General features: G+C 36.7%; 1 protein-coding gene and 1 long non-coding RNA gene across 3 annotated transcripts in view; one reads left to right on the top strand and one right to left on the bottom strand.

The window, feature by feature from the left end:
* The window catches only part of ACTR3 (actin related protein 3), a 49,362-nt gene extending 26,173 nt beyond the window's left edge, over nucleotides 1-23,189 (bottom strand). The window contains exons 1-4 of one of the 2 annotated variants that reach the window (XM_081142242.1): nucleotides 23,074-23,189; nucleotides 22,757-22,936; nucleotides 3,700-3,755; nucleotides 254-378 (exon numbers count right to left, since the gene is read on the bottom strand). In XM_081142242.1, the coding sequence (XP_080998368.1) occupies nucleotides 254-378; nucleotides 3,700-3,755; nucleotides 22,757-22,800 (225 nt within the window). In that variant the 5' untranslated portion in view covers nucleotides 22,801-22,936; nucleotides 23,074-23,189. Of the gene's footprint in view, nucleotides 1-253; nucleotides 379-3,699; nucleotides 3,756-22,756; nucleotides 23,023-23,073 lie in introns of those variants that run through there. The other variant, XM_081142241.1, reaches the window with a different exon arrangement.
* Nucleotides 23,190-23,206: 17 nt separating this feature from the next.
* Nucleotides 23,207-25,882, top strand: part of LOC308559470 — a 56,247-nt gene continuing 53,571 nt past the window's right edge. The window contains exon 1 of the long non-coding RNA XR_013999136.1: nucleotides 23,207-23,369. This is a non-coding gene — a long non-coding RNA (uncharacterized lncRNA). The remainder of the gene's footprint in view (nucleotides 23,370-25,882) is intronic.

The raw sequence follows: 25,882 nt of genomic DNA, 5'->3' as shown, positions 1-25,882 counted from the left end.
TCATTCTGAGATCTAGTGGTTATGGAAAAGTAGATCTGCTCATTTGGGTAGGCTTGAATTTTCCTCTTGGAAAAAAAAAGATAAAGTTAAAGCTAAGGTAAGAGGGGCCACATTTGGGAAAGAGAAATTTCTATCATGAAGAGGTTAAGGGTATTAGGCCTATAACTGAGTGAAATTCCAAATGGCAATATCATTAAACAAACTAATTTTTTAAAAGAAAACATTATTTACTTTTACAAATCATAAAATATACCTTTGTTGCATATGTAGGTTTTTCTATTGCTTCATCACCAATGAAGAAGTCTAGGTCATCAACACCTTTCATCACCCTCCTTTGAGCTTGATCACCCACTTTTGCTGACTCCTTAATAGCAATACCTTTAAAATAAAAGTTATTTATACATGTCAAAAATTTTATTATTTTCAGGGGAAACAAATTTATAAAATACTTCTTCCATTATAAAGTGCTATTAAACAAAACATGATCTAGCATATTTAAATTGTCATACTAAAGCATACAGGTCCATAAGAAACCAATGACAAAATTCATTTAATACAATGAAATCTCAACCCAAAGACAACCCAAATGTTAAAAGCCAAAAAAAGAAACATGGCTCTGGAAATGTATCAGTTATATTTTTTAAAACTATGTTAGGATTTATTTTGATTTTACAATCCCACCAAATCAACATATGTTTGACAGACCATCAGAAAGAAAAAAATTTAAAAACACTAACAAATGACAATAGAAAAATTGCAAGGAGAATTTTCTTTAAAAAAAGCTTTCTTCATATTTCTATCCTACTTGCCCTATTATGGATTAGTAATTTCAATATAGCACTGATATACGGTTCTGTTAAACTTTAATTATGTAAAAAAAATTTTTTTTCGAATCATTTAGATAAAACCCACAATAATCCCCTTAAATAACTTCAGGAATTCAGGATACAGTTCTAGACCTAAACCTTGTCACATATTTAATTAAGTTATATATTTCTGAATCCTCCAAGTTAAGCAGTCCATTATTATTGTAATTACCTATACATAATACCTTTACGTAATATCTATAATTTTTTAAAATGATAATTCTCTGCATACACTTAGGTTAATCTGGCATTTAATAATTAATGAGGTGGATAAAAACTACTGAAGGAAAAGAAATTCCAAATCCACAGTCTACTCCTTCTAAATGTTAGAAGCTTCTCTAGCAATTTATTTATAATGTACACAGACATCCAGATAATTCACTATAAATTTCCTGGAAAACAAAGATATATAAAAATAACTTTGAACCATATCTACAGCCTTTCCAGATCAAATATCTATGTTCATCAGTGGCACTGACTATATCTGATTATAAACACTGCACTTGCACCTCTAAAATACTAGTCAGGTAAAACAACTCCAAAAATCAAAAACCTTCTTTCAGAAGGTTAAAATAAATTTTTAACATGCTGCAACTTCTCATAAGACATTGAAAACTACCAGGTTGATACTGGAAGTATCAGGGAACACTTTGTAAAGTACCTGAAACTAACACAAAATAACATTAAATGTACACTGTAAAAAAAAAAAAAAAAAGACAAACCAAAACTGCATATTTGGGCAGAGAGATGAAGTAGAGAATGGATACAATGGTGAGAAGAAGCTAAGTTTCAAATGTTAAAGATTATAAGGGTCTCCAACAAAGACTAAACATAGCCACTTAAGAACATAAGCAAAACCAAATTTTGCAAAGATGAAAGTGACGCATAGGAGGAAATCTCCTAAAATAACTGTTTAATCACAACATAATGCTTTATAAAAGATTACATATTAAGAAATTGCAAAATCAGCAATGGGTTGAATTATGTCAGGCAAAAAAAGACATGTTGAAGTCCTAACCTCAGTATGTGACCTTATGTGGAAACAGGGTCTTGCCAGTTAAAATAAGATTATTAGGGTGGTCCCTAATGCAGCCACACACAGAAGAAAGGCAACATGAAGACACACAGGGAGAAAACAGCCAAGTGATTATATATACAAGCCAAGGAATGCCAAGGACTGTCAGCAAACACAAGGAGCTAGAAGAGGCATGGTTTCTCCCCTATAGGTATCAGCAAGATCAAGACCCTGTTGACAACTTCATTTTAGATTTCTAGCCTCCAGACTTCTAGATTCCAGAGCTGTAAGTTTCTATTGTTTTAAGCCACCCAGTTTTTGGTACTTTGTCACAGCAGCCTTAGGCAACTAATACAAGCATATACGATGGTCTAACAACACTAAACTCAAATACAGGGAAAGCAAAAGTAGGTTTACAGTTGTAATACAAATAATACAATAATTAATAAATAATAAAATAATAAACTGTGTTCATGTACTCACAACTATAAAACTACTTTTGCCAACCCCTGTATAACTAAAGTCAAGTACTAGTCTACATAAGTACTTCTATACGAGCCAGCAATAGAGTCAATATTTGTCATCAAAAACAATAATCAATATACTAATATATATTTGTAGAGAAAAGTAAAGAAAATCAACCTGTCCATTGGTGTAGACAAAGATAAGAGTAACACCAAACTGAGACCACTATACTCGGATAAATAAGCTATTTCAACAGCGTCACCTAAAATCCATTCTAGGTATTAAAGAATTAGACTTAGGTAGTAGACTAATATCTTACAAAATCAATTCCTAGAAAAGTACACCAATGACCTGTTCATGTCCAGTGAGTGCCCAATTGAGACTAAACATCTGTAGTCTTTGTCAAGCCTAATAATTTCTACCTACTTCTCAACTTCACTAATTCTGAAACCTCAGCTGTTTTCACCACTTTCTGCACGTTTACTTTTCCATTTCTTTTATTTTCATAAATTAATAAGAATACAAAATATATTCAAATAGTCACATAAATACTACTGTGCAAACTACTGACACTCCCAAAATTAAATTGTCTAGGAGTTAGCATGACCAAGCAAAGGATCAAAAGGTTTGTCATCTAATAAGCTAAAGTTCTAATTCAGCAGAAGGACGAGTAGATCACAAGTGTTACTATATAGCATGAAAAAGATGAATTGTTTGAAAGTCAAAAGTACAAAAGTATGCCAAGGACCAAACACATAATCCATGCTAACAAATAAAAGCACTAACAAACCAAGTGTGAGAGTATTGTTTAAGAACTACTGAAAGACAAACTACTGAAAGTTGATGATCAATTAAAGTAAACAAAAATAGGACAGAATAACAACACTGTGTGGTCATAAGATATTAGAAAACAGCTGAAGTCAACACCTCTAAAGATGAGATGCCATCCCTATTTTGAAACATGAGCTCTCGTCAGGGATGTCAAACAAGCACAAGACCCTGCAAACAGTAATCATATCCACAAAGCAAAGGACAGTCTTCGTAGGTGTGTTATGGAGGATGCACTTCTTAACCATTAGTTACAAGCACACACTGTTAACAGCAATATCCTTAAAACAGAAAACTGTTTAATTCTTTCATTCTCGTCTTTAAAGAGATATTTGGAAGATTTGATAAATGGAGCTAAACACAGAGCTAAAATGAATGGTTAGAGGTGCAGAAATGAGGCCTCATTTAAACTTCGCAAACCATGCATTTAAAGGATTAAGTATTACAGTGTATCAGAAATTATAATCTTTTACTTTAATTAAGATCTTTAAATCAGTTTATTTGTGGGTTAAAAGAATCACTTACAGGAAGGGATGATAAACTGTGGTTCTGTATTTCCAGCATATCCTAATTTTGTATACCTGTAAAACAAAAAGAAATTTATAAGATTTCACTTACATCTTACCAATTCTAAATTTAATTCTTAGATTTCTGTTTATTATAAATGAGGTTCCATGGTGGGTAAATAATACATAAAATTCCATAGCTTCAATTCATTTAAACATCTCTACTTTCAAAATTATAAATACGCATAGCTTTTAACCAGAAATTCCACTTCTAGAAACTGATCCTATAGTGATATTAATACATATGTGAAATAACATAGAATGAGGTCATGTTACTGTACATATGCAGGTATGTAGATATATATATATATATATATATACACACTGCATCTTTTTTGCTACAATCTTGCTTATAACAGCAAAAGACTGGAATTAACCTAAATAACCATAAAAGGAGAAACTAGTTAAATATTCTAAATTTATACTATGGAATGTTGCATAGCTATTAAAAAAGAGATTCAAGAAGCTCTTTATGTACTGATAGAAACAATCTCCAAAATGTATTGTTAATTGAACAAAGCAAGGTACAGAACAATATTTCAAGTACTCAATATCTGTATAAAAGCAAAGGGGCAAGGATAAAAACATATAAAATAACAGTTGATTGTACAGGCAAAGAATATCTCTAAAAGAGTACAAAGAAATCAGTAACTGTAGTTGTCCCCAGGGAAGGAAACTGAGGTAGGTGATTGTCAGGGGTAAGAGATTGTAACAGCATATCATCTCACACCATCTGAATGCATTATTATTCAAAAATAATTTTAATATTTTTTAAATGTTTTGCCACAGTAAAGTCAGCCTATATTCTTACAACAACAAATAATAAAAAACAAGCAGCACATTGGGGGCTACTTAGGAGATAGCTGGACACTTTTTGGCTATGTGGGAAAATCTATTTACTAAGAGCAGGCTTTAAAAAAAAAAGTAACAATAATATTTTATTATTCCACATTCAAACCTACTGTTAAATAGTAGGCAGGTAAATTGATGACATTCTTGTATTCTAATAATATCCAGAGGAAATTTTTTCTAATATAAAATGGGGAATCTCAGTGGGCAGTATTTCAGCCCCAAAGCTTCATTTAAGAACCTGAGAGTGCCAAATAGACTAAATGATTAAAAATAAGAGAAAAACATACACTGTTCAAAATGTGATACTGCTCTATTGACTAAACTCCTTCAAAGATTCCCCACTGCCCATGTTTTAAATAATAAATAAACAAAACATCTCTGCAAGGCATACAAGAGCCTCCAACATCTGGCTCCTGACCACCTCTCCCAGTGGCCCTGACACCACACACCAACCAGACTCCCTAGCCATAAAACTGTTGAGTTTCTGAGCAGACCAATTCATTTCAGGCCACATAGCCACTATTAACACTGTTCTAACTACAGGAAATGAGCTCCTTTAAATGCTGACTGTAAAGTCTAAACTCTTACTCATCCTGAAAAATTCAGAATATCACTGCCTCTACCTGGATACTTTCATAACCTCCCAGATAGTTGATTACCTCTGCTCTTGTGAGTATAAGTATTATTTAATAATAATTTCTAAGTCTTGAGACCCCCCTCATCTGTAAAATAAGGAAAAGTACCTCAAGATTGTTCAGAGTATTAAATAAGAGAACAAGACAAAGCATTAAGCACAGCACCTGGCACAGAGTACACATTCAATACCTGCCAACTCTAATTACTCTTTTCATCCACTCCCTCCAATAATCAGGTAAAGGTCATGCAGACAGAAATACCTGAAGTTTTAAATGCTTATACTTACGAACAAATTATCTCTTTACCCATAAACCAAAGTCAGTCTGTAGATTTTTCAGATTATAGCTTATATCTGATAAACTTTTAATCACCCTTCCACTGCAAAATTTTTTTTATTCTTCCAAATCAGAGTCTCATATTAATGTGAAGCCCTTGTGTTTAGTAAAACAGAATTCCTGTAATAGATGGATGTCAGCATGAATGAAGAACACATATTCCCCTGGCTTGGGGTCAGAAAAATCAGAATTACTTAAATGCACAAAACCCACCATCAACTGATATGAACAATCTGTTCCCATTGAATTCATTGAAAACCAACTGTAACCTCACTGAAATAAGAGTGTAGAATCAATTGAAACTACCAAAAAAGTAGAGGCTACAGCGGCCCAGAGAGGACAGCCAACTATATTTAGCCCCTCCAATGGACAAATGGATCTTACAGTGACTTATCAAATTAAAGATTTGTTTAAAACAAGACTGCCTAAAACTGTCTGAGCTACAACAACATCCTAAAAGTCTACTGTCTGACCAACATTTAGTGGGAGGGTTAATACCTAATTACTCCTTCAGCTAATCCCTCCACTTTTATTCCCATTTGTCACCACAGCAGTTCAGCATTATCCTAAAAGACAACACAAAGAATGTCTTGCTTCCAATTCTACGAGCCCTACAAAAAAAAGTATAGAATAATCTCTCCCAAAACTCACTGGTTAACTCAAAAATCTTCAAATGAGGTTGTACTGCCTACAAGATTAAGTACAAAATTGTGTCCATTTCTATAAAATGATTAATTGTAAATCATTCCTTAAGCCCATTCCAGACAAAAAAATTATGATTCTGATTTCTTAAGCTGAATATTAAGGTTCTTCATATAGGCCCCAATTCTACTGTGCATGTCTCCCATCATTTGCTTCCATGAACACAACTCAAAACACACTCATTTTCCACTATATGACTTCCACATTTCCCCTTCATATATTATCTGTGCTTACACTTCACCCTCTCAGAAATGTTCTCACAACTTAGGACACCTCCATGAAGTTTTTCCTGATCATTTTAACTATAAGTCATCCTTTCTTTCAATAAACTTTATCTCTGCCACTTGCTGAACATGTATACAAGCCTATATTATTTTTATGTGTGTAAATACCATCTCCCAAATATATGATACTAAGATGTTTGAGGCAGAAACCATGTTATAGGTGAAAGTCTCTTAAGAAACCTCCATTTACAAATTCACCAGATTAATCAATATTCCACTCACTCTTGGCCAAATTTCCTAGGTTGACCATAGTAAGCAATAAATTACTTTCAAAACAAACACACAAAAAAGAGAATTTAATGAACTTATTAATACAAAACTGTCAAAAGAAGTATGTTCTTCTCCCCTCCAAAATAATAATATAAAGTATATCAACTATATATATACATCATTATATTTATTTAATCATTTCTACCATATTTAAAACCCCATAGCAGGCCCAGGTGGCATGGCTCAGCAGTTGAGCATCGACCTATGATCCAGAAAGATCATGGTTCAATTCCCGGTCAAGGCACATGCCCTGGTTGTGACCTCGATCCCCAGTAGGGGATAAACCTTTAACCAGACTCATCAAGAAGAAAAGAGAGGACTCAAATTTTAAAAATCTGAAATGAAAGAGAAGTAACTGACACCACAGAAATACAAAGGACTATAAGAAAATACTACCAACAACTACATGCCAAGAAATTGGAAAATCTGGACATAACGAATAAATTCCTAGAAACATAATCTTCCATAACTGAATCAGGAAGAATCAGAGAATATGAATGGACAGATTATGCCTAATGAAATTGACACACTAATCAAAAAATTTCCAACAAACAAAAATCCTGGACCAGATGGCTTCACAGGTGAATTTTACCAAAAATTCAATGAAAAACTAACACCCATCTTTCTGAAACTATTCCAAAAAATTCAAGAGGAAGGAAGACTCCTAAGCTCATTCTACAAGGCCACCATTATCCTAATTCCAAAATGAGATAAAGACACTACAAAGAAAGAAACTTATAGGCCAATATCTTTGATGAACACAGATGCTAAAATCCTCAATAAAATATTAGCAAACCGGTTCCAGCACTACATTAAAAAGATCATACACCATAATCAAGTGGGATATATTCCGAGGATGCAAGGTTGGTACAATATCTGTAAATCAATAAACACAGCACACTATATAAACAAAATGAAAGATAAAAACCAATCATCGTATCAATAAATGCAGAAAAAGCATTTGATAAAATCCAGCACACATTCATGATAAAAATTCTCAGCAAAGTGAAAACAGAGGGACATACTTCAACATCATAAAAGGCCATTAACCCAGAGCCAACATCATACTCAATGGGCAAAAACTAAAAGCGTTTCCCTTAAGATCAGGAACAAGACAGGGATGTCCACTTTCACCACTTTTATTCAACATAGTACTCAAAGTCCTCACCACAGCAATCAGACCAAAAAAATAAAAATAAAAGGCATGCAAATTGGAAAGGAAGTAAAACTGTCAATATCTACAGATGGCATGATACTGTATATAGAGAACTCTATAGATTCCACCAAAAAACTGCTAGAACTGATAAATGAATTCAGTAAAGTAGAATACAAAATAAATGTCCAGAAATCAGTTACATCTTCATACACCAACAATGAACTATCAGAAAGGGAAACTAAGAAAACAATCCCATTTACAATCGCATATAAAAATAAAATGCCTAGCAATAAATTTAACCAAGAAAGTAATAGACCTATACTCAGAAAATTACAAGACACTGAAAAAAGAAACTGAGGGAGATACAAATAAGTGGAAGCATATACTGTGTTCATGAGTAGGAAAAATTAACATCATTAAAATGTCCATACTACCCAAAGCAATCCATAGATTCAATGCAATTGCTATCAAGATAGCAATGGCATATTTCATAGAACTAGAACAAATACTCCAAAAATTTACATGGAACCACAAAAGACCCCAAATAGCAACAGCAATCTTGAGAAAGAAGAACAAAGTTGGAGGAATCACACTACCTAGTATCAAACTATACTACAAGGCCATAGTTAATCAAAACGATCAATGGAACAAAAACAAAGAGCCCAGAAATAAACCCAAGCCTTTATGATCAACTAATATTTGACAAAGGAGGCAAGAACATACAATAGCGCAAAGACAGTCTATTCAATAAATGGTGTTGGACAATTCTTGTAGCAACGTTTTTTCTGAGATAGCTCCTCGGGCAAGGGAAACAAAAGAAAAAATAAACAAATGGGACTACATCAAACTAAAAAGGTTTTGCACAGCAGAGAAAACCATAAACAAAATGAAAAGACAACCCATGAATGAAAGAACATATTCGCCAATGACACATCTGATAAGGGGTTAATACCCAAAGTTTATAAAGAATTTATAAATCTCAACACCAGAAAAACAAACAATCCCATTAAAAAATGGGCAAAGAAGCTGAATAGGCTTCTCCAAAGAGGACATAGAGATGGCCAATACACACAGGAAAAGATGCTCAACTTCACTAATCATCAGAGAAATAAATGCAAATTAAAACCAAAATGAGACATCACCTGTCATAATGGTTAACGTCAATAAATTAACAAACAATAAGTGTTGGTGAGGAGGTGGAGAAAAGGGAACCCTCATGCACTATTGATAGGAATACAGACTATTGCAGCCACTGTGGAAAGCAGTAAGGAGTTAACTCTAAAAATTAAAAATAGAACTGCCTTATGACCCAGCAAGCCACTTCTGGGAATATATCCAAAGAAACGCAAAACAATGATCCAAAAGAATATACGCACCCCTATGTTTATTGCAACATTATTTACAATAGCCAAGATTTGGATGCAGCCCAAGTGTCCATCAGTAGATGAGTGGATAAAAAAGTTGTAGTACATTTACACAATGGAATACTACTCAGCAGTAAAAAAGGAAACCTTACACTTTGTAATACAATGAGTGGATCTGTAGAGCATTATACTAAGTGAAATAAGCCAGTCAGAGAAAGACAAGTATCATATGATTTCACTTATATCTGGAATCTAATGAACAAAATAAACTCACACACACAATACAGACAGACTCATAGATACAGAGAACAGACAGCTGTCAGAGGGGAGGGGGGTTGGAGGACTGGGTGAAAAAGGTGAAGGAAATAAGAAAAAAACCCCATCAACTTATAGACACAGACAACAGTATGGTGATTACCAGAAGGAAAAAGGGGTGGGGGGAGGTAGAAGAGAGTAAAGGGGGAGTCAATAGAGATGAAAGGGGACTTGGCTTGGGGAGGCAAACACACAATAAAATATAGATGATATATTATAAAATTGTACACCTGAAACCTATATAATTTTATTAACCCATGTCACCCCAATAAATTAAACTTTAAAAAAAAAAAAGTTGAGTGAAATGTCTGTTCCAGCATTTACTATGCTGTGATCATAGGCTTTATTTCTAATGCGTAAGGAATAAAACTGAATTCGCAAGGCTGTCATACGGATTAAAGACAACAGTGAATGGCACTCACCAAGTATCCAGTAAACATTTCCTTTCCCATATTGTTTTCCTTTATCCATGGGCCTCCTTTTATTCCTCTATCCATTCTTGTAATTATTCTTTCAAAGACGTTCGGGAGTATTTTCCCAAACTCTTTCTAGTGCACCAGCCCAACTATCCACCACTAAAGAAGTACAGCAGTCAATACTTGCCTCACGAAAGAAGCCAGTCACAAATGACCACACCCCAATTATAGGAAATGGCCAGAATAGGCAAATCCATCTAAAGATGGGAAGTAAATTAGTGGTTGCCAAGGGCTGAGGGCAGGGAGCATGAAGAGTTGATAGTTAATGAATATGAGGTTTCTTTTTGGGGTGATCAAAATGTTCTAAAATTGATTGTGGAGATGGTTGCACAACCTTGTGAATGTACTAAAAAATCAATTATACACTTTAAAAGGGTAAATTTTATGGTATATGAATAATATCTCAAAAGAACCATTTAAAATAGAGTAAAATACTATACTCAGACTAATAATGCAGTCATTTAACTTTTATCAATCTACTTAATGAGCTACACGATCTACTGACCACCAAATCAATTCCAAACCACTGTGCCCAATCTTAAATCCTTAAGAAATAAGGCAGGCATAAATAATATAAACTACTTGGTGTCCCATCCCACCCAATAGGAATACCTGAATTCCAGGTAGGGCAATCCTAAATGACTCCTACCTCAAATATTTTGAAACTCCTTCCTGACTTCCCTTCATCAATAAAACATTTACTGGGAATTACTAAATACTATGCATAAGGCCATAACTTGGAGAACAAGTGAACAAAAAAGACATGCTGCCATTAGACAGCTTTCAATTTATCTTACATTGACAAAGTCTTCCTTCCCTTCCATCTGTCATGGCCTATTTATGCTTTTCCAAGGATGTGGTCAAATTCAGCTCCTTCGTAAACCATCCTCCAAATACTACAGCCCCTATTAATCTCCTCAAACAACTGAAGACTAATATACCATTCTTAATTATATCACATACATTAGTTTCATCTCTGGAACTAAACTGTAAACCAAGTTTAAGATCATGCTATATCTTTCTGTATATACCATAGTATTTAGCATAAAACTGAGAACATTGTAATAAACAATTATTTTTAATACATTTATATAATAATTATAACTATAGCTGCCATTAATTATTATATGTCAACTAATAGCTGTTCTTTGTTTACATAATACTGGGAAACTGCAGCTCAAAGAAGCCACTTCAAAGAAATAGTAAAGCTAGATCTGAACTCAAGTATCTATAATCCTCTGAGGTCAACCCTCTTTTGTAATCTCCCTTAGGCATGAGTAGTTACAACCAAAATAAAACCAGAGAAAAGAACTAACAGTATAGTTTATCATGATAGCTAAGTGACCTTTCGCAAGTAATTTATACTCTCTGTCAGTTTCATCTATAAAAGAGTAATAGTACCTAACTCATAGGGTTAGGTATCAAATGAATTAATATATGTAAAGCAATTAAAATAGTGCCTGGCACATAGTAGCACTATGTAACTGTTGACTACTATTTTTATTATCATAATTCACCAGAATAAAGTCATAAAATATACTTTCTACTCTCAAAAGCCTGGTTTATGATAGATTATGATTTCACACTATCCACAACATAAATACCAGAGTTAGTGTAGAATTCAAGAACTTCCAGAACTCCATAATCCAGAGCCAACATCTTTTTAATTCAACTCAAGAAGCACTTACTGAGCATCTACTATATATCAGACTTTCACAACTTTATACAATATCAAACATTTCAATACTTTTCTGTACCATATGAAACTTCATTACTTCCTTGTATATCAAACCTAACATACCCAAATTCAACCTTTACTTTTCCCATCTCATTTTGTTTCCTCCCCATGTCCTCGAACCTGGTATAGTAACCTTTTATCTGCCTATAGGTCCTTTACTCATCTTTGAAGGCCTACTTCAGTTATCGCTACCAGGAATACTTTTTTCATTTTCCCTGGAAAATATAAATTTTCTTTCACCTATAATTCCAAAAAGTTTCCTTAATACCCGCCAGAACATTTACCACATTGCCATAATTATCTGTGCATATGTGAGCTTCCTAAAGGCAGGCACCATTTTCTATTCAACTTTATATTCCCCAAGACAAAAGTATTGCAGAAGTATTCATTTGCATAGTTGATGCCTACTAGATATTTACTGAAGGCCAATTCTCCCACTATAAACAAACAGATTCATAAGCTATTTCCTCCCTTTTGTGTGTGTATCCTACTATATTCTGAAAAGATAAATGAATGCAGCTCAAATTCTTTGTAATTCTAGTTCACTGAAAAACACACACACAAAAAAACTTAAAGAAATAGCCTCTCATATCACTGCATTACCAAGTAGGTCCCACTTCCCAAAATATTCCGTAATTACAAACTTACTAGACTGTTATACCTCTGTTCTAACAAAAATTGCATTATTATTCATACCATCATGTATTCTTTTTTAAAAACTTCTCTTTCACATGTTTAGATTGAACACAATTTCTAAGAGTTTTTGCACTTTTGGAAAAGAATGTTAATTCAAACTGCTAGTTAGTAACAGATCAAATAGTTATTAAAATGAAATAAGGAATTTAAGGAACATAAAGAAAAATAGTCAACATATTTCCCTATACCCATCTTTTTCCCTACAGTGGACACTCATTTTTTTTCTGCCAGATTCAAATCCCCATTCCTATTATGAGGGACCCACCAATGATTTTGGGGTTTTGACAGGAGGCAAAACCCCACATCCTTTTATAAAAGCAGGGTAATAATATTGGCCTGCTGTCAGCTACTGTACATCACATGATCTATGTGTAGCCAATCTGAGCTCAGGTGAGAACTTTAAATCTTGTCAAGATGAAAGGTCAGAATTCATATGGCAAAGTATCTAACTGCAGCATCCTGCAGACTTTTTTTTTTGAATTGAATTTATTGGGGTGACATGGGCTAATAAAATTATATAGGATTCAGGTGTACAGCATGACTTTGGTGGCAGTCTGTTGTTACCTAGCTTCCCTTTTTCTCTGCTTTTCTGAACCTGGTTCTCCAGCCTTCTCATCAATTTTGTGATCTACATCATAGCCTTTCAAATAATTCCTTTTTTTTTTTTTCCACTTATTTTAGCTAGAGTCATTTTGTTATTTGCATCTAAGATTTCTCACTGATATAGCAACAAGTTACATTTTTCTTACCTCTTCTCACAGTCTTCCTATCAATTTTAAATCCTGTTCACTTAAAAACCTGTCCAATATCAAACCTTTGCTTTTTTTGTTTTTTAAATAACTTTCCTGACAGCAAGGCAATATGAAACAAGCAAGGCAGGTCCCAGGGGACAGCTGTAATACTTTCAACAATAAAGATTAAACCTATTTTTTTTTTTTAAAGTCATTTTGGAAGCAATAAAATTTTCAACTACTCTTTTAAACGAATAACAGATTAACCAAGAAAAGGCAAGGAAAAAAGCCCCGAAAGGACTCCTTTGCTCTGTTACCTCTACCTTTTTTTTATTATTATACAACAAAATTTTAAAATAAATACTTTCAAACAGAGTACAAGCTTTTACTAAAACTCTGTGTGCTTTTTATAAAAAATGCACCTAAATCCATCATATACTCCAGAGATAACAATCTCTTTAGTTCTATTTTAGAAAAAACTACTTTCTGGTAACCCATGTGTTTCCCTTAATCTATATATTCATTATTTTCAGAGTCAAATACCAACTATTAAATCTTCTGAGTCTAATAAAAAAATTTTAACAGTCCTATATTATTAAGTTCTTCTAACTGAGCTGTTTCATTTCTGTGTTTTGTGTAGTTATTAACAAGGAATGACTTTTTTAATACACCAATTATTCATTTTTCAAATTGCAGCTTCAGAAATACCTTCATTTTAAAGTTATATGTAATTAAACATCATTTCCTTAATTGAACTGTCCTGAATTAACCAGCGATTGTCAGTTTTATCATGTTAGGTACAACATATATCCTTGCAATATTCAAATAGCTAATAAATAAGTCTTTGTCATTAACATGCATGAGTTTTAGGTTAATCAAAGCAATAAATTAGTCACTAAGACTTCCCTAGATAGTTCATATTTGTAGTAAAAATTAGTTCTAAAAGTAGATTTATTATTTTTATACATTTAAATTCGAACATTCTTCAAAAACTGGGTGAACAATTTAACCACCCTTGTTGAATACATTTCAACTAGGGGCAGTATAGACTCTGGAATCAGACTGCCTCAGGGCTCAAATTCTAGATTTACTACTTAATTGTATCCACTATTTAGCAAGTTACTTAAGCTCACTATACCTGAGTTTCCTCATCTTTAAAATGGTAATTCTATAATAGTACCTATTTCACAGGGTTTCTAAAGAGTTTATAAACAGCTCTGGCGTGGTGGCTCAGTCTGTTGGAGCATCATCCCAAACACCAAAAGGTTGTGGATTTGAGTCCTGATCTGGGCACATACCTATGTTCTGCGTTCAGTCCCCTACCCAGCTGCATAAGGGAAGCAACAGATTTCTCTCTCTCTAAAATCAATAAAAACATATCCTCAGGTGAGGATTTACAAAAATAAAAATAAAGGTTATAAACGATTATCTCAAAAACAAAACTATCAAAGGACCTTGAAATGTCTCATTTGCACACATCCCATGTAAATAATTGAAATCCAAAAATTAAAATAAATACATTTAAGATTTATATGCCTAAAACAATAAAAAGCATGTTTGTTTTTTTTAAAAAAGAGCATTCATTTCATTAAATTTTTTCTAAACTTTGTTTAAAATGTTATGTTGTGGGACATAAAATTGTATTTTTTTATTTCTCATATAATGTGTTTGTATTACAACAAAAGCCCTAAAGAATTCTGATGCATGTGTTGTACCAGGCCTTAACCAAAACTACCTTAACTATAAATAACATACATTATGTTATATCAACTACTAATAAGAAATTTCAACTACTATAACCCATAAATGTGAACTCCAAAGAAATTTTAAGAGAATTCAACAGCGCTATCAATTAATAACTAGGAACACTCCTGAAAGACATTTCTCAACTCTGGACCTCTATTTCATTTGCAAAGAGTTAAATTACTTCTCAAACTTAATGTGAGTCATTAGGTACTTCTCTTAATTCACGAAAGTTGTCACAAATACACATTAAATGCTACTTTTGTAGCCTTGAAGTAACTAAATTTTAAAAATGCTTATATGGCAGAAGAAAAGTGCACTGTATTTAATTAGACTATGCTCTAAAACTTTAAATAAGCAAACACTGGTATTTTACCATAAACCAATACTACATATCTTATATTTTTAAAGAGTTTCAAAAACCAACCCTAAACTGTGTTTTCCCCTAAGACTTTACCCTCCTGTAGTAATCCCTCATTCACACTAAGTACTGTAAATGACTAAGTCTTAAAGGCACCCTTCACAAAGGGCGAGAAGCCTTAAAGGAGAGAATTTTGAAGATGGAATATCCAGCATCAGAACAGACGGAGAAAATATTTTTTTGAGTTATGTGTTAGGGGTAGGGAGAAAGAGAAAAGGAATATATCTGACCACATAAATCCAAAGCTGCTCCTTTCCTGGTTAAAAGGACTATGTAAGAATGACTTGAGTTTAAATCAACAGGTTGGAATGGTTTTGAGAAAATTATTAAAATTCCACAAAATGGTCCTTTGGAAAAACTAGGCGATTTGTGTTTTTGCTCTGGTACTACTCAACCTTTTATATATTTATGATATAAAGGCCCACATAAAGACATAAAACAAGTAGCACACAAAGTAATATTAATCACTATCCTATTCTGAAGAACCAAACTTAAAATATTAATCCAATAACATCACCTTATCTTGCAGTTACTAAATAATGCATGTATTTATAAGTGCTTGGTAAGCTATAAAGCATGTTAATGTAGTGTTATTACCTAACTGCTCTGTTCTTGCCTCTTTATACCAGTGGCTATTACAGATCAGTAGCGTCATAAAAGAGACTACAAGTTCCAATAGAATTACAGGTGAGCATTCAAGTGCTTTTTTATAGAGGGATTTTGTTTCAGAAAACATATTGCTTGGAGCTACGTTTTAACCATTCCACACTTTTGCCCCTAGTCCAAGCATTTATCAGTTTCCAAATGCTGGAAGAGAAGCATACTGGACAAGGAGGAACACTGTGGAGGAAAATTTAGCCCTATTTTGAGCAAACTTTCCTCCTAAGGAGAAAAAAATGGGATGAGATAACAGACTAGCTGTCAGCATAGCTGATCTCTCACCACTTCATGCCACATGTGCTCGCTCACTCATGCTTCTCATTGTGATGTTCAGGAAATCAGATCATATATCCAAGATTTTTTAAAGAAGAAACATTAATATTGTTTTTTGTTTTCTCTATAAATTGTCATTTTATTAGCTTCAATGTACAAATTATAGTGATGATTGTCAAATCTCACCCTTCATTCCTGAAGTTCCTATATTTTTAACTCCCTCTAAAACATTTTCAATTATGGATCCTTCCAAAATCAATAACAAATTCCAATTTTACTGAGCTTCTTAAAACCAACTCCCTTATTGTCCCACTCAAACTCACAATCTTTAAATCTTCACTGATGCCTACTTACAATCCACTAAAATCAACTGCCAAGTCCTACGTTAGACACCTCCACTGTACAAAGAACTGCAGAAGGCAAAGCACTGCAGGAGATAAGAAAACAAGCATGATGACACTGTGTTCCTTTCCTTAAAACCGTCAATTCAATTTAGAAAGGGGGGGAAGCTAACTGATAACTGAAATAAATACAATGTACTGCACTCTTACTATGTGCCAATCACTGTGATAAACCACTTTTATTCATTCTCTCAAAAAAAAAAAAAAAATTCCTTAAAAAAATAAAATTTAGGTACTATGATCTCCAAATAACAGATGGAAAAAATAATATTTGCAAGTACTTGAAGTGTACAGCTTCAGGTCATACTAAATGGTAAAGCTTGAACTGAAAAACAACTATGACTACAAAGACTTTGCTGACCATAAACAAACAATCCCAATATAATTGCCAGAAGAAAGGTACAAACTAAACAAAAGAAACCACCTTTCCAAATTTCTCTCTTCTACTCCATTCCCACTGCCAATACCTTATTTCAGCCCTTTCTGCAAAGCTAGTGCTTAGAGGGCTGCTTAAAAATCATGTAGGAAGCCTATTTAAATGAATATTCCTAGGCCTAACCCTTGAGATCCTGAGTCACTGGGTATGGGTGTTTCTGAAGCAGTTTTTTAAATCAGACCCCTAATTCTTGTTCATTCATTCATTCAACAAAAATTTGAGTTCATACTCTGTGTGAAGTCCCATAACTGCATCCCAAATACCTCTTTTACATCGGATCCTACTGCATTCCACCCTGAAAATACTCTGAAATTCCTATTTTCAACATTTCACTCTTGTCCTAGAAGATATTTATTCAAGTAAAACTATTTTGAGTCAGAGCTTTGCAGACATATAATGAACACCTGGGTATACAGTAAATACTCAATAAATGTTAGTAGCTTTTCACATTACATAATCTAGTCTGCATTATGTTATTATGTAGTCAGTTCATAATAGGGGGTTGTGCAACACATCCTAAGAGGGGCTAAAGAACCAGTTACTCTTTCCCCTTTCTTCTATAAATGCTTTTTCTTCTCCTGCATCTTTCCAAATCCTTAAAAGGAGAGCTCATATTCTACCTTCATTCACTAACGGTTTCTTGCCTCTTTATGACCATAATAATCTCTTTCCTCACAACCTACAGAATAGCTACTGCTGTCAGAAAAGTTAAGTATCTTAACGTTTGATTAATGCAGCCTTCCACCAGCCTCTAATTTTTTAAAATTATTTTTAGCTCTTGTCTTATTAAGATTCTTGAGAGCAGATTGTATTATGCATTTTCATTATATAGCCAAGAGTACCTGGCCTGCTGCTAAGTTTACATTAAGCCTTGATTTGACAATACCACTTTCCACCTGTACAGGTACTCCTTAAATTACTAACATTGCTTTCTGCCTTTATCATCATACACGAATTCTCTAAAAAACATCTAAATGATTCAAAATTGTCAAAGGCTCATCCTCTATGTAAGGATACTATTATACAGGGTGGGGGAAAGTAGGTTTACAGTAGTTTGTATAGAAAATACAGTAATTAATAAATAATAATACAAGAAATAAACTCTTGTGTTTCACATACTCACAACTGTCTACTTTTGCCCCACCCTGTATAGTGGCTCTATCACAGTTATTTGCTACAATACCTTGGACAAGTAGTTTAACTTCCCTAAACCTAAATTTTCTAGTCTATAAAATGGAAATAATACTTCTCAGGTTAACGTGAAAAGTAAAAGAGATAATATAAAGCACTTAGCACAGGGCCTAACACATAATTCTTGATAAATGTTAGCTGTTATTACTTGATAAACAAAACCTTTTTGTCTGTTTTTACTTCTCTTTTTTATAAGAGAGTAAATTTTTTCTAGAGAATAAATTTAAGCCAAGTTACAAGAAAACAGTCCAGAATCCACATATCCAGGAAAAAATCCTTAAGTCAGAAAGATTTGCACAGTCAGGTTTCTTTAATTAAATGAAATGCATAATGCTAGGAATTTTTAAAGATAAGTTTAAAGAACAGAGTTAACCTTAGTAATAAAAATAAAGCAAAGTGCATAGTTCTGAAAAGGGGCTGAGTTCCCATGGTGTAATAGAAAAAACATAGGGCCTGAGTACAGAAAAACTTGTCCAAATTTCAACTCTCACCAGCTGCCAACTACATGACATTAAAAAAGTAATTTATATTTTCTAATCCAGTTTTCTCAGTTGTAAAATGAGGTTAAAAAAGAAAAAAAAAAGTTGTCACAAGGTTAAATAAGATAAGGTAAATAAAAAGCCTGGCCAACAAGTCCTCTCTACCGGTGGCTCTTTCCCTTCTATGCTTAAAAATAAAATTTCTGAGCTGTATTTTACAATAAGGCTGGAAAGTTCATTAAATACAATATATACCCAATCCAAAATCAATGTTTCAATACAAAATAGACAGAAAAGAAAAAAAGGAGAGATTTTAGGAAAATCTAAATAAGACTAACTTCTCAACAGGAACAGGACTGTTACTTCAAACAGCATGCAAAACATGACCCATGAAGGAATAAAAATTTTAAATGAACTTTTTGTGTGCAACAGATACAGTGAATGTTTCTGCCCTGGAGAAATAAGTAGCATTATAAAATATTATGTACAGAATTCATGTAAGAAACATGAACTTTCCACTTATGTTTCCCCGCTGCACTAGACACTTTCCCTCTGCTCTCAAGGTCATCTCATCTATACTTATTGCTAGAATGTGGTCACAGGTTGAATAAAATAAGCTCCTCATCCACAGACTCCAACAAAATATTTATGTTTACATTTTAAGATTGCTAAGTAGTTTAAGTCAATTAGGGAAATTCCTTAATTCATTCTAGATCCGAATACACCCAATAGTTCTACAATAAGGCTATATTAACCTCTGCTATCATAATCAACGCAAATAATTTACCAATGCAGTGTATATCAGGAAAAAAAGTCATAAAGGGGAAAAAGAAATTTTACAATGCAAAGCTCTATAATCAAGCCACAACATAATAAAAAGTACATAAGAAGCTCCTTTATTTGGCTTGATTGTTGTGTGAAAACATGCAAAAATATAACAGGATAATTTTAACTTTTCAAGTGTTACAATGTGTTTAAAGTGCTTTAAAAAAAAAAAAAAAAAGTTTTCCTCATCACTAGTTGTAGCTTTGAGTTCCGTAATTTAGTTAAGCAACCAGCTCAAATTAGTTAAGCAACGAGCTCTAGCAATGAGAATCTTTGTGGCCAAATTTTATTCTACAGCACTATTCTAATACAGAACAAAAAAGTGTGTATATAGGGTACCGATATGAAAGAACTATTTTTCTAAATTCTGTTCAAAAGGTGTTATTTTTTTATTATCTGAGCTTAAGTGATTCTTCATTATATGTTGAGGAACGAGTCTTTGCTGAAGGATCTTTAAATCTGGGATTAAGCTTCATGCTGCCTAACTCTTACAGCTTTTCTTATCTAAGACCAAGTTTCATAGATGGCCACTTTTTCAGTCACCTTTTGCCTAACATATAATAAAATGGAATGAGCAACCTGATTAAGGTTTTCATTTTTCACTTACATTAAGTGGGTAACTGCAATTAGAGACATCAGACATGAATGCATTCTCTGAAGCACAAAGGAACACAGAAATTACAGATGCACAATAGGCATCTGGACACCTCAGTATTCTGAAACATAAAACTCCCTATTAAGGCCTTACTTAGAGATGCTAGTCCCAGGTCCAACCTCAATGAGCTATCCTATATGTGCTAATAAAGCTGAAGGTGTAACATTCCAGGAGTTGCATTAATAGGCAACTGAAGGACCAAAATAAATAGATCTCTAAAGATGGAATTTCAAATTGTGATAGAAAAGTGGTAATTTGGTAAAAGAAAGTGATGGACAATGGGGAATCCTAATCAGTTCCATTCAAATCATGTGTCCAGTTAACAACCTCTCTTTGTGAGGTAAAACTAATGTAATAATGCAGTAATAACTGAAATATTAAAACAAAAATATTCTAAATATAGGTTGACCTCTCCCTGCACCTCCTGGTCACTGGGCAGATGTTTTAAGTTCAAGGTTGCCCTATCAGAAAGGTCACTTAAGGACAGTTAACCTCAATGAAATACCTAGTATGCTAACTCAAAAATAACTCTAACTGTATTTCAAAACACAAAAAATGAAATGAGAAAAAGTAACATCCTACTGAAGATGTTATTACTTGGGGCCACAATTATCTACACTAACTATATTGACAACCTAATAATTTCTAAAGCATAAAATGTTAATCGTGTAGCAGTATTTTTCAGTTTAACAAAACACACTTGAAAACTGCTTCTCAGTCAGACCAAATCTAGTTTTAAAACCAACTCTAAACATAAAACTGTTCACCAATTAGACTAAGAAGGGAGAAAAAAAATACTGGTTCAGGGAAGCGAGACTGAATTAAGAAAAACGTAGCTTTAATAAGCTGTCCACACACACACACACACACACACACACACACACACAAAATACATATAAGTTCCAAGGCTAAACTAGGCTAATTTTTCCCAAGGGAAAATATTAATAGATGGGTTGTTTCCTTAAGCATGGCTGGGATTTTAGAAACTGCCACATTAGCATAAAGTTAAGAGAAATTTTACAGAGAGCAAATAGAGGAACATCATTAAGAATAGTCTGCCCACTAATAAAGGGCGGGGGAGAAAGGCTGGCAATCCCTCTCTCCCAACCGCTTCCCCCTCCCCCAAAAAAAATTAGGAGTATTTTGGGAATTAACAGATGTAATAATGAATCAGCACAGGACACACCCACAGAAAGAAAACACTTCCAATACTGTAACATAAATCAGTCATTCTCCATTAAAATATAGACAGTATTTTCCATGTAACTCCAGAGTGCGGTCTGACTCTCCAACACTACAAAAGGAAGACCCCCTTTTAAGGCCATTCTATCCTCTAGTAAACGACACTGCAGATCTGCGATAAACAGCTCTTTGAAAAGCAAGCACATCCCCTTATAACTCTATACCTTCCTTCTCGCTTTAAGATACCGTCACAGAATGAATGCACACAACTTAAAATTATTTTCCTGGGTGCTTCCCTTCCTCCTTCCCCGGAGAACAAAAATATTTTAAGTTCACCTAAATGGATACCTAGCACCAGTAACTCGGTCTATCTGAAATCGGCTTAATTTTGAAAGTTCTAATAAGATGTGTTCAGGTTGGAAACGAAAAACTACCTTATAAGGGTATAAAAGACTGAAAGCAGGAAGCGGCTTTGACAAAACTAAGGAAGTTGCAGCGCGCTTGCTCACTGGGGGACTTTTTCAAGGCAAGAGAAGTAACACATGACATCTTTCTCAAATTAAAATGTGACTTGGTTCGCCGGTGAAAACGCAGTGTGCGATGGAAAAGGCCGGGAGTTGAAGAGGAGGAGGAGGTGGGTGGCCCCATGAAAGCCCCGATTTAGGCTCCCTTTCAGTCCGGTTCTTCCCATTCCCCACCCACACCCCGGGCGGTGTTGTCACGGCGATCTTGCAAAACCTACGAGGAGCGCTGCTCTTTTCTCGCTCCCCGGCCAAGCCGGTCCCCGCGCTCGACCCCCTCGGTCCCCAAACCCACGGACAGGAAGGGCGCAGAGGCGAAGGGGAGCCGGGCGCCGGGGCTCGGCGACCACCGCACCGCGGCCGCGCACCTCCCGGGGCTGCACTGCCCACCGCGGCGGGGGCAGGGCCGGGGAGGGGTAGCGCGGAGAAACCCGCACCGTGGGGGGCGGGGGGTCCTCGGCCCCACGCACCCGCCCGAGTCCCAGAGGGTGAGACCGAGGAACCAGGGAGGCCCTGTCTCTCCGGGCCCCACCCCTTGCAACCCGACCGGGCTAGGACTTGACACCGCTGGCGGCCGCACCTGGCCGCACCATTCATCTCCCGACCTGCTCCCTCCCCCGCCATTTTCCTACTTCAGCCTCAGTTTCCCCACCCCCGCCCACAAGCCCCCTTACCCGGTGCCACAGTCCACCACACAGGCCGGCAGCCGTCCCGCCATCTTCCTCCTCGCCTGCTGCTGCCGCTGCCGCCGTCTGCTCCGTACTGGTTGTGGCCAGGGATTGGCGGCGGAAGACGGGAGCTATCTGACCATGCACAGCCGGGCCGCCCTCTCCGTCCGCGGGGGAGCCGGGAAGCTGAAGCAGTAGCGAGAAAGCAGCAAGCTCGGTCAGCGGCTACCACTTCCGCAACCCAGGCGGGCAGGCAGTCCCCGCCCTGCCCCGCCGCGGCCTCCTCCCCCTCCTTCTCCCCTCCTCCTCACTCCAGCCCCCACCCTACAACTTCTTCCCCTCACGCCGCCTTTCCCAGGGAAGCCAAGATGGCCGCCGGTGCCGACGCCCAGGCCAGGCCGGACCCGGGCGGCGAGCGCTTCCCCTTCCGGCTCCGGGCGGGAGGGGCGAGAGAGCATGCGCAGTGAGGCGCGCTCGCAGGCGGCCGCTCCGGTCCCGACGGGAGAGAATCCACTTTGGGTTTTCCTAGCGCGTGGGGGCGGAGAAGTCCGCCCCGGCCTCCAGTTCCTCGGGCGCTGAAAGGGGCTTTTCGTTTCCATTACTCCCGTGCCAGGCTGAGGTAGGAATAGCCGCGTCCCGCAGCCCCGAATGCCCTCTCCCGTGCCCCTCACGGAAAACGCTGTCGGCAGGACACCGCCATTCTTATAACCGGAGGGGCTGCTCTTCGGGGTGGAAAAGAGCCGCCTGAGAGCGGGGCGAGCGGCCCGGGACGGACGGACGAACAAAGGTTTGCGCCGTGGCTCTCCGGCCTTCGTGCCCAGGTTTCATTCGTTCACACTTGTGCATTTCTCCAACACTGCACGTTACGGTCGTTCCCACGTGTTCAGATTGTCGGCCCTCCACAGAGCAGGCTCTGCCCCCCAGGAAGGCAAGACTCTCGGCAATAGATTCTGCATAAATACACAAGTAGGCCTCCGTTCGAGGCTTATGAATGACGACAGATTTCCCTCTCGGGTAGTTTAAGATGATACTAGTACTAGCAGGATGATACCGAGGATTAAAGACCAAAAATTTTAATTAAAAACAGGTTATAAACTGGAAAGCCTAGAAATAGATGGTTTTCGAACGTAAGCGTATGAGAATGACCCGGGAGGCCCCTAAAACACAGATGACGCGCCCCCGAGTTCCCTGATTTGGGGGGGGGGGGGGCGGCCTGGTAGTTTGCTTTTCTACCAAGTTCCCAGGTGACCTTCTGGGATCCCCACTTGGGGAAACTAGAAGTTTTAGTAGCTTTCCTCTCCATCAGGCTTATCTTCTGATAAAGCTTGCTTATATGAGGCTGTAATAAAAATGCCTTGCCTAAGAAAGGATGTCTAATTCACTCCAGAAGATCACAGTGTGGTATAGACCGGCCTGGGGGAGGGAAGGGAGTAGGTTTTTCATTCATTTGATAAAAAAAAAACAACAAAAAAAACCTCACCTACTCTATTATGGATGAGACTGCTGACCCTGAATATTAAATAGGCACAAAATGGTAAGGTCTCTACTCTCATAGAGTTTGCAGTTTGGTAGGGAAACCTACAAATTTTGTTAAGAATAATAGCAGAGCCCGGCTGGCGTGGCTCAGCGGTGGAGCATCGACCTAGGATCCAGGAGATCAGGGTTCGATTCCGGTCAGGGCACATGCCTGGGTTGTGGGCTTCATCCTGGGTGGGGGCATGCAGGAGGCAACCATCAATGACACTCTCTCATCATTGATGTTTCTCTCTCTCCCCTTCTCTTCCTCTCTCTGAAATCAATAAAATATATGTATTTTAAAAAGAATAGCAGAGAGCAAGGGGCTATGAGAAGTAGGGATGATGGGTGGGAGAATAGGAGGGAGGGAGAAGGTAGAGAAGGCTTCTCTTACAAAGGGGGATTTGAACACTGAGTGCCAAAGGATAATAGGCGTTGGGGGGAAGGGAAAAGGAAAGAAGAGCCCTCTAGGAGGAGGGGACAGCAAGCATCAAGGCCCTCAGGTGGGAAAGAGCTTGACTGCTCCCACGAATTGGAAGACCCAGTGGTCAAAGTTAAGTGTGCCGGGGAAGATGCAAAGGGAGCTAAGGGAGAAGGGAGAAGCAAACAAGGCAAAGATTTGTAGCCTTTCCTAAGCATCCCAGAGTTTAGCCTCAAAACAACTTGGAAGCCCTTAAAGAGATTTAAGCAAGGAAATGTGGTGGCTTTGTAGGGAATGGGTCTCAAAATAGAGAGTGAAGTGAATGGTCTCTGTCCTACATTGTGGGCTGTAGTTCAGGGATAGAAATATGTGAGAAGGAGCATCCAGAGGAGATCAGCTGTGTGCAGTGGAGACTCACTTAGGGAATCATCATCATCAGTTAGTGCTCTGCACATCCACAGCAGAAAGTAAATAAACAAATGACCCTGGAGGGAAGCTTTCCCCAGAGATTGTCTTCCAAGAAGTCAAACAGAAGTGGTTCTTTTTTCAGATGCATAGTTGGTTTTTATCCCCTACATTTTAGAAGATGCCAAATGGGGATTCTTTGCTGCCTTTTCCACCATCAGGTATTTAAGATCCTTTGGGAGAACAGATGCCTGAAGATCAGCTCTGACAGAACAGGGAGATGTGACTTGGTTGGGGCAGAGGAAATGGTTGTTTCCAGCATTACAGGTGTAAGTCAGGAGCGAAGGTATCCTACCAAAGGAGTCCCAAGGACAGAGGTTAGGAACTTGAACAGGTCACTGAGGGAAGCCCACACTGGTAGATCCTCATGATGGCAGCCCACATGCTGGCCTTTGCATGGGTTGTCATGGAAGTAGTTCTGTCAAGGGTCAGAAACTAGAATGCTCCCAGGGTCCAAGCAGGTGATGTTATGAGTGGAGAGGGCCATAAGGAGAGTATGGCCATCTGGAAAACCCACATCCTGACAGAAGACAGTAGAAAACTTGCTATGCAGGCTCAGTGTTGTCAGAGCCTCCCATTTTTCAAGAAAAGTTGGAAATCTGTATTTTTATCTGTTGGTAACAAATTCTTTGCAGGCTAGATCTAACCTGTGGGCTGCAAGTGTTCACCTTGTGGTTTGAAAAGCTGTTTAACATTTACTCGTGCACTGCATTCAAATATGAAGCTTGTGT

This window comes from Miniopterus schreibersii, assembly GCF_964146895.1.
Source record: "Miniopterus schreibersii genome assembly, chromosome: 7".
NCBI classification, from domain to species: domain Eukaryota; kingdom Metazoa; phylum Chordata; class Mammalia; order Chiroptera; family Miniopteridae; genus Miniopterus; species Miniopterus schreibersii.
This window is presented reverse-complemented; position numbering and strand designations above follow the sequence as displayed.